At 42.1% G+C, this 9,989-nt stretch overlaps 1 protein-coding gene across 1 annotated transcript; it reads left to right on the top strand.

Moving 5' to 3' along the window:
* The first annotated feature begins 3,084 nt into the window (after positions 1 to 3,084).
* On the top strand, positions 3,085 to 9,749 carry wnt9b (wingless-type MMTV integration site family, member 9B). Its single transcript, XM_042394164.1, has 4 exons — positions 3,085 to 3,252; positions 3,902 to 4,155; positions 5,961 to 6,226; positions 7,626 to 9,749. Exons 1-4 carry the CDS (start codon positions 3,167 to 3,169, stop codon positions 8,085 to 8,087), a joined length of 1,068 nt encoding a protein of 355 aa, XP_042250098.1. The 5' UTR covers positions 3,085 to 3,166; the 3' UTR covers positions 8,088 to 9,749.
* Positions 9,750 to 9,989: the final 240 nt, after the last annotated feature.

Below are 9,989 nucleotides of genomic sequence, written 5' to 3'. Positions count from 1 at the left end.
CATCCTGTGTCATTCTTTGCCTTGTGGAAACCAGCGGTTTTGGCTGTGCTGAAACTGGAGGAGGAGGATCTTGAGAGTTTACTGTGTTCAGGAATAGCAGGGCAGCTCCCACTCAGCTTATACATACACACATTCATTCATACAAAAATACTCATCCAAACACACAATGCAAGGGAGCACTTGCCAAAGATCCGACATTTCCGAGGAAGGAAAGCGAGAGAAAGAGAGGAGAGAGCAAGGCAATTACGCTGCAGACAGAGATGACAGACATGACGGTCCAGACGCTCATATAGTTGACCTCACCAGTTATGCTGGTGCACTGAGCGCAGGGCCAGCTTGTCTGCAACCTCAGTTGTGTTCATGGCATTGAGCACGTCCTCAAAGAGTAGAAAACACAACACTTAATACATGAAAAGTGGAAAAAGTCTAGTTACTTGAATTTCACAACCAGTAACTAACATTCCCTCTTAAGACGAGTTGCATACATCACGTTGAGGCCACACTGAGGTCCCTGCAATTACCAAGACAGAGGAAAAGCAGCTGTTAAGAGGTGCTGCACCAGCCATTTTTCTCATTTGTCATTATACATAGCTGATAAATGACTCCGGTTTACCAAGACTTTATGCCAAGAAGAGCTCATCATATGACAGATGATGATGGTCAGCTGAGAATAAGAATAAGAATAAGAATAAGAATAAGAATAAGAATAAGAATAAGAATAAGAATAAGAATAAGAATAAGAATAAGAATAAACTTTATTTGTATAGCACTTTTCAAAACATAGTTACAAAGTTCTTCACAACAGCAAAATAAAAGGCAGAATCCAATAAAATGGAAAAAGAACATAAAAGTAAGAATACACTAAAATAAAGAATACGATAAGATATTAAAAACAACAGAATAGATCATTAGACATACACAGCAAAGAATTGATTAAGTAAAAGCGCATTTTAAAAAGTGTGTTTTTAAAAGAGATTTAAAGGAGTACAAAGATGTGGTTTGCCTGATCTGAACCAGCAAGTCATTCCAGAGCGACGGGGCCCTGATAGCAAAGGACCAGTCGCCCCTGGTTTTCAATCTAGATCTTGAAATCTCTAAAAGAGACCCACCGGAGGATCTCAGGCTACACTTAGGCACATATGGGATTAAACATTTATATACTCAGAGGCCAGACCCATCCCTTAAAAGTTAAAATCTTAAAACAGATTATAAAATGCACAAGTAGCCAGTTTAATGAAGCTAAAATTGGGGTTTTATGTACTCGTTACGAATCTGGCAGCAGCATTTTGAATTAACTGAAGTCTGGAAAGGTTGTGTTTGCTTAAGCATGAGTAGAGTGAGTTACAGAAACCAAGATTTCTGCAGCTAATGGTGATACTGGTGGAGAATGAACCAAGTTGTGGTGAGATGTGATTACGTAGGGTGTCTGGGCCTTTGATAATGACCTTGGATTTGTCTGTATTCAGTTGAAGGAGATTATTCAACAGCCAGATTTGAATTTAATTTAGGCATGTATGGAGAGTAATTAACTGGTTATTACTAGTGGGGTCAAGAGAGAAATAATGCTGTGTCATCTGTGTAAAATCTGTGTAGATGGAGAAAAGCAGGGGGCCGAGGACTGACCCCTGAGGTACTCCACAAAACAGAGATTCTGTGGAAGATCTGCAATCACCAATAGCAACATTAAAAATCCTATTTTGCCATCCCGTTTTTTTAAGACGCTGAATTAAATTTGAATGACCTACAGTATCAAAGGCTGCGGTGAGATCTAAAAGGATTAAAACAGATGAATGGCCAGAGTCAGCTGCTAAAAGAAAATCATTGAGGAGTGCAGTCATGTCCTGTGGATAGGCTGATGGGTGCCTTTCTAACCAGTGTGACCAGTAGCTCGCTGTATTACTGCATCCTGTGAGTGCATCACTGTAGCATTATGTCACCCAAATAACCAAGCTGTGTCACTAACAATTATGGTTGAGCTGTTGTTAAAACAAAACATATGTCCTCTGATGTATCATGACGACATAAGGTTACATAAAAAAACATATAAAAGTGTAATTTAACATACTTTCTGGTGAAATGTGTTGGAAAATACTGACCTGACATCTATGATTGTTTTGGCAATTGATTTGTCACTGCAGACTTTGACCTGAGGCAGACAGCTGCTTTCTAGGCTTCATCTGATTCACAGTGACAACTACGGTTCTTATTCATTTAGCATCTCATCAGTTTTGGCTTACTGGTCTTACTTTGGTAAGCCAAAGTCATCCAATCATGTTACCATATTGAATCCACTAGATGGGGCTCCGTCCATGGTTGGTTTTTCTCAAAAGGACTTGTGTAGTTTGGAGGGACACAGCGTGTGTAGTTTGATTGGAAGAACAGGCTATAAGATCTTTAATAATATGTTTGCATCCTTTAATTTCAGACTTCATGGATCATTTCCTTCTCATCCACTGGGTTCTCTTGAATCCTGACTGCTGTGCTTTAATTAGCTTGTAATATTTGTGGATTTATGCTGCCTAATGGCAATGATTATAATGTAATAACTTATATGACCGAAAAAAGGGAAATTATCTTTTTGCCTTCTCTTCTCCAGTCAGGGTAATTGGGGGTCTGGAGTAATAGAAATTTATGCAAAAATAAAATCTGAGTGGCAAATTTGAAAGGATAGTTAAGTTGTTTGGAGTTGAGACAGACTGACCACAAATAAAAAACCTTTGACATCAAAGAAACCAATATGTTTAATTCCAAGAGTCTCTGCCCATAAAAAAATGGGCTGGATATTTGTGGTTTTGATTCCAGTTCATAACCAGGATGACTGGAGAACTGGACGTCCTATAGGTGGTACTGGGGTGTATTCGAGATTTATATGTTACAGCAGGTAAACCCAGTCATTTTGCAGCTCCGTCCACCTGGGTGGCGTTTCAGTGGGAGGGAACATACAGTAACAATATTGAGAAAATCCAATGAGGATGCGGCAAGACGATGCGTCCCCCCATCCCCCCTCCCCCCCTCAAAGGGCCCTGCCTCTCAGCGGACCACTGGGCCTGGCGTAGCGGATAGAAAGCCTGTGTGTGGGGCCCCTTAAAGAGGTGCGCCGACCAGACGGCACTGACTTTCTCCGTTGAAGAATCAGCGAGATGAAGAGCAGCGCCAACCCGGCACCATGCGCTCCAGGCTCCCACGGACCGCCTGCCTATTGCGACTCATTGCACTCTGCATCCTTCTCTCGCACACTGCAGCTTATTTTGGGTCAGACGATTTTCTTTTTACTTCTACCGCTCTCTTTAATTGATTGCTTTTGTTGTTTTAAAGCTTTGATGAGATCATAACAATAACTTTTACAGCCTTAGCCAAATTACGCACGCGTAATTATGCACAAACTATTGAGCCAAATTGTTATGGAAGTGTTCGAGACCTCTACAGTTTTGCTACTGCTAATTTGTGGTAATAAACCAAAAACATCATTTTAAGATGCATCCCAACCAAATTAATATTAATTATTTAGCTACTTTTACACGCTTTTCATGTATTTGTTGAATTAACTTTATTATTTCCTGTATATGGATTTCCAATTGTTTAGCCTACAATAGGACATCAGTCAGGAAAACTAAAACAACAACCATTTTTTGGATTAAAGTTACCATCTGAGAAATTACAATTTTCAAGTGGCAAGACTGCAGCGTAAATCAAAGTGACTACAACACGCAAATGTACTCATATCTTTTCATTTGGTCTGATAATAATGGCAGCGATATTATAATTATTGGAAGATATTTCACCATAATAGTATACGTGTATACTGTATTGTTTTGTTTTTTAAATTTAGAAAATGCATACCACTTGTTCAAGACTTGACAATTCCTCATGTGTTTATTTATTTATTTTTTTCTGCTCCAAGGCTGACAGGTCGGGAACCTTTGGTGTTTTTACCGGGTCCGTTCTCCAATGAAGCTCCTACAGGCAAGGCCCATCTGAAGCAGTGCGAGCAGATGACTCTGACCAAGCGGCAAAAGAGACTGTGTCGCAGGGAACCTGGTCTAGCCGAGACGCTGCGTGAGTCAGTGCGCCTCAGCCTGCTGGAGTGTCGATATCAGTTCAGGAATGAGCGCTGGAACTGCAGTCTGGACGGCCGCGGAAGCCTTCTGAAAAGAGGTAAACGCGTTATAAATTAGGCGCTTTGTTGATCCGACATCTAGAGTGATAGTAGTGATCAGGTTTTGCTTAGGAGCATTTCAGGAGGACGCGCGGCTACTGGGATCAAACCTGAGACCTTCAAGTTATGCACAGTCTCCTTTCTCGACAGAGAGACAGCTCTATAGCTGCCTGATATTTCCAGCTCCATCACTTACTTAGGTGTCATGCAGTGTGTTTTATATAAAAGCATCTGTCCTGCCAAAGTGTCTCTGAGCAGGACACCAAAATGGAGTGATAAACATCTGCCTGCATGGCACTAATGGCAACATCAGTTAATCCTGGTAAGAACATTATGTTAGAAAAAAAAAATGGTGAAGGGAAGAAAAATTGGACGAGCAAACTGTTTATCTCAAGCTGAGTGGTTACAAAAGTTGTTGGGTGAGTAATAACACATGATACTTGTTAATCTTAAAAATAAAATATTTATATATACAGTTCATATTAATGGTTTGACTCATAGGCCACATGTAAACACAGTCTAGCAGGAATGTAATGGAATTTAAGCATCTAAATTAGCATCTTATTTTTTAATATAAATTATTGTTATACATTATAGAGAATAGTATAAAATGAATATCAATTGATATTTTATGTGAATCTCTAAAAGAACAAAATTTTAAATTTTTGTGTGCATTTGTTGTTGCTGCCTTAGAATCATCACAAACCTTAAAGTCAGACTCAAATTTGTCCACAATTTTCTTAGTGCATCACTGATCTTTCAACATAGAAAATTAGCTTCAACTACTGACAAACAGCACTTATAGTTTCAAGTGTTTGACCATGGTGCCTTTGGAGAGATTGCTGCTTTAAGTGACTTTGTCATCATGAGCTCTGTGGTGCATTTTTATTAAAAGTCGCTCTCGTGCACTTCAGCAATTGTAGTACAAAGTATTGTAAGGATGACACTGGGTTTTCTGTTATTTAATATATTCCACGCGGTCTCTTGACTTGCTACGACTCTTGAAAGAAGTTTTCCTCAAGTTGCCTTCTTGAATATTTTTGCATGACCTGATAAAATCATTTATTAGCTACACTTGGGGAAAAATAGCTGTGCCTCTACTAAATCACCATATTGCATATAGCTCAAGTCCAGTGCAGGTCTAGCTGTGCACAGAAAATACTTCAGGATCTCCCAGGCCTTATGCATATGGATATCAGTGTGTGGGAGAACATGAACAGGTCAGCATGGAGGTAATGAGGGAGTAGAAAGCCAAGAAATGCGGTGTGGTGGAGAGTGCTCAAGCCCTGTGGTTATTTTTATCTCGGGAAAGCGCCCATTCCCAGAGGAAAAGGGTGGCGTGATTACCCACTTTCATCTGGGAAAATCCTTCCTAGTCAAAATAATAATTAATTGGATCAAAATATACCCTGGTGACGGCTCTTGGTGAAGCAAATAACAGTGCGTAACCATAAGGAAGGGTCAGAAAATGATTTATGACACAACAAAACTCGCAGAATAATGCTGAGGTTGTATTAACCATGACAACGTGGTGAGCTCTTTGTAAACATTTCGGCTTAAAGGTTTACTTAATGGCACAAACGACATTCCGATGATTGTGAACTATGAATAAATCCCATGGGCTTTACACAGTTTGCACTCAGATCACGTTTTTGATGCCACAATTAGCTCTTGCATTCAAAGCTCTGTAAATTCAGCTCTCTAAACTTTTCTCAGATAAAAATGGACTGAAACATTTATTTATTTATTCATTTTTACACAAAGTTATTCTACTTCCTCTGATGTCTTTTACATCTATTCCCAGCATTCAAGGAGACCGCCTTCCTCCTGGCAGTGTCCTCTGCCGCGTTGACCCATGCCCTCGCCAAAGCGTGCAGCTCAGGTCGAATGGAGAGGTGCACATGTGACGATTCCCCTGGCATCCAGCATCGAGAAGCGTGGCAGTGGGGGGTCTGCGGCGACAACCTGAAATACAGCACCAAGTTCCTCAAGAAGTTCCTCGGCCAAAAGAGGGTCAGCAAGGACCTGAGGGCTCAGGTCGACACCCACAACATCAACGTCGGAATTCGGGTGAGTTGCCTCTCAAGTCCAAGGCGTCGAAAACATCACCTATACCTGAGCCGCACTCGGTTCAATTAGTCGGGCTGCAATTTTACGCGACAATTATACCTCTGACACGCTCCTGTGCCATCAGAGGATACAGAATTGTAATCTTCACCTGCATATTTTTCATGCTGCCAGCCAGACAAACGCCCCTTTATTTGCTGCAGTCGTTGGCCTTGGTGGATAATACGGAGGCAGTGGGTGAGGCAGGGAGACAAGACGGCTGTGGGATCGTTGGAGCCAGGTGTTCTCAGGCATGATAAAGCTTGCTGTGCGGGCCTACAGAAAATTAAAGGTCTCATGTCGGAGAGAACGATTATAACCGTGGCCTCTTTTTAATATATGAGCGAGCATTTTTTTCCACTTACTAAATCACCGTGCTCTTCATAAATCCCCCTAATGTTCATAACCACCACCGTGTAGCTCTGAAATAGCAGGCCCCAGGGTCCTAACCCTGCAGCTCACACCTAAGGAAGGGCCAGAGTTGGTGGAGACTGAGGAACAGAAAAAAAAAAGAAAAAACACAACAAGAAGAACTATCTTATCTCATCTTCACTGAGTTAAATGTTTTCCTCACTTTACACTGATGTGGCTGAGAAGAGACCAGGAGCCGTGTTAACAATAACATGAAGTGGCTAGAGTCCCCTCATCTCTCAGTAATAGTACTCTGAAGCCCCCCGAGGGGTTCATACCTGCAAAGGGAGGAACTGAGCAGAACTTTTCAACCCAGAAGTACCCTCTGGCCCGCCCCTCCCTCTCAGACTAACCCCTGTGCTATCTGACCTGTCTCTGGCCCCCACCAAGAGAGAAGCTCTCAGGCTGAGTGATCGCGCTCTCATCACTGACCATCAACCTCAGTGAACTATTAACCTGAATCAGGGGCACTATCACAAACCACCGCTACATTTTTTGGCACTTCTTGTGCAAAAATTCTAATCAATGTTTTCCATGAGCAGGCATGTACAAAGAACAGGGTGGAGAGATTCCACTGTCTGTACTGTTTGTCACCTATGCCTCGGGCTTTAGAAAAGAGAGACAGGAACGAGGCAGACAGAGCTAGTTTCAACACATTGAGACAAAAAAAAAAAAAGAATCTGCCAGAGCTGTCCAAGTGAGCAATGTAAGTTAAATGAAATACGACATGCTGAGCAGTTCCCCTCAATCCATTATTTTAAAATTTTGACTGAGGTGAGCTAAAGGCGTACTAACTGCAGACCACCACCCCTAACCCCCCTACCCACCCTGCAGGAAACTGGCTGACTCTGTACAGATAGACCTCCCAGATAAGAGGCCAGGTAATGAATCAAACTGAGAGAACTGACATCTCCCCTTTTTCCCTCCCATGCTTTCTTTTCTCCCATCGCAGGCAGTGAAGAGCGGTCTGAAGACAACCTGCAAGTGTCACGGTGTCTCCGGTTCTTGTGCCGTACGGACTTGCTGGAAACAGCTCTCTCCGTTCCATGACACCGGGCGGCTGCTGAAGTACCGGTATGACACCGCAGTGCGAGTGCTGAGTGTCACCAACACAGCCACCGGGGAGACAGAGCTGGCGGGGCCCCGTCGCCACGGCCAGAGCCTGCGCACTACTGACCTGGTCTACCTGGAGGACTCCCCCAGCTTCTGCAGACCCTCCCGATACTCTCCGGGTACAGGCGGCCGCTCGTGCGCCAAAGACACCAGCTGTCAGAGTCTGTGCTGCGGGCGCGGTTACAACACAGCCATGCGCCTCACTAGCCTGTCCTGCCACTGCCAGGTACGCTGGTGCTGCCAAGTGGAGTGTCAGACATGTGTCAGAGAGGAGGAGGTGTACACCTGCAAAAACGCATAAGCAGGGGACAGAAATGATGTAGTATGTGAAGACTTGCAAAAAAAAAAGAAAAGAAACGAATGATCCATTGAGTCAGTGGAAAATGTGTGAGAGACAAAGCGTTTTGAGGTGATCGTCATTGATCTTCATTTTCATCATTCACATATCAACATGGCTGACCTTTAATCTCCTATAGACACTGAGGGATCTCACATCAGAGACGTGTCGTCACAGATTCTGAGTTGCATGTTATTTTGACAGGAATATAGAATTGTAACATTATAATATCGCTGGTTATTTGCTAATCATCACCGATTTGATATGCAGCAGCTTAGGTGAGCTACTCTGCTTTTTCCTCACTGGATGCACTGAAATCCCACTCTTCTCGGGAAGGAGGGAAACGAGCTCTTAAAACAGGTACTGGACTGGACGTCACCAGCAGTACGACGCCGACCCCGTCTGCAGGAGTCCTCTGACAGTGACTTTGTTGTATTGTAATTGTGTTGGCCCCTTCCACTTTTTATTATTTTTACTATTTATTGTATCATTCATTGTGTCTGTCGTACTGCTGCTTTATACTTTAACCCTCTTGTAACCGAGTGGTGCCACTAAGGCTAAAAAGGCCTTAAAAGGAATCAACCTGTCTGTCTTTCTGTCTGCTGTGTTGCATTTTCTGCTGTGGAGAATGTTTATGAGTAAAAAGCACTTACATTGCTCTTGCTACATATGATACATAGTGTGTAATTAATCATAGAAATTAGAAAAAAGCGTTAAATGTATGTTTAAATGTCTAAATTTAATCACTGGAAGCCTTGAGGGGTGGTTGATGCCACTAATATACATTGTAACTACTTGCATTAACAGGATTACTGTGTAAAGAAACAAGCTGGGTTTCAGTTGCTCTTATGGAAATGTCTATGGAAATCTCTACATGTAGCCTAATGTGTGCTTAGCAGAACAAAGAGAAACAGTCAGGGGTAATAGTGGGGGAAACACCAAACAACGTCTGCTAAAAAGAATGAAGAAAACGTTAATTTCTAAACATACCAGTCCTCTTCTTCTATTCCTTCTATTTATAGAGGCACACACTATGCTACACTTTCAAGTTTAAAATTGCCCTGACTGAATCATTTGGTCTTCAAAGTCTAATTAAGCCACATCTTTGTTCTAAATGCCTTTGAAGTGGGCTAATCATGCTCCTTATTTTCCCCAAATTGCTAATCAAAGAAAATCACTGTGTTTACTCCCTTATCCTCATACCCAAGACGACTCTATGCGTCCAAGAATGCAGGTCAAAAGTGCACGTTGGACCCAAAAGCTTTATTTTATTGGCCAGTTTGTGTTTTGTTTAAGTGGTTCTGAACTGTATATATGATATGAATATAACTCATGTCAGGGCTCCAGGCGTATGACAATGTGGAATCATAATTTTCTACCTCACTTCATCTTTTGGCAAATATCAGCAAGATTTATGACCTGTGCGGAGTTATTCTCTCTGTAGATACATGTCTTTTCCTCTGCATTTGTTTTAAAGACAAGATCATATTTCAGATTTTTTTGTACAGTCCTTTTGAATTTGGTAATATATCTCCGTATCTCAAAAGTAAATGTTTTTTTTTAAATCTTGTTGCATTATATTCTTATTTAAAACAAATAAGATGAATAAATGGACAATACATTTGTAAGAGCTATGTGTTTGTTGTGTCTTGTTCAGTCGCTGCAGGCGGTTGCCCTCAACCGTGCTTTCGCAATTCGCACACATGCACGCACTCCACACGCAACAGGAAAGCGAGCGCAGTACACCTGCCTGAAACTCTGCGACCTGCACCTATCCAGCAAAAACCACTTCCTGCTGATACCGCCCTGCCTCTCCTTTTCATCTGAGAGCATTGTGGTCTCGCTGCATCACCCTTTAACCGACCG

Source organism: Thunnus maccoyii, chromosome 18 (assembly GCF_910596095.1).
Source record: "Thunnus maccoyii chromosome 18, fThuMac1.1, whole genome shotgun sequence".
NCBI lineage: Eukaryota > Metazoa > Chordata > Actinopteri > Scombriformes > Scombridae > Thunnus > Thunnus maccoyii.
Note: the sequence above shows the minus strand (reverse complement) of the source record. Positions and strands in the feature narration are given on the sequence as shown.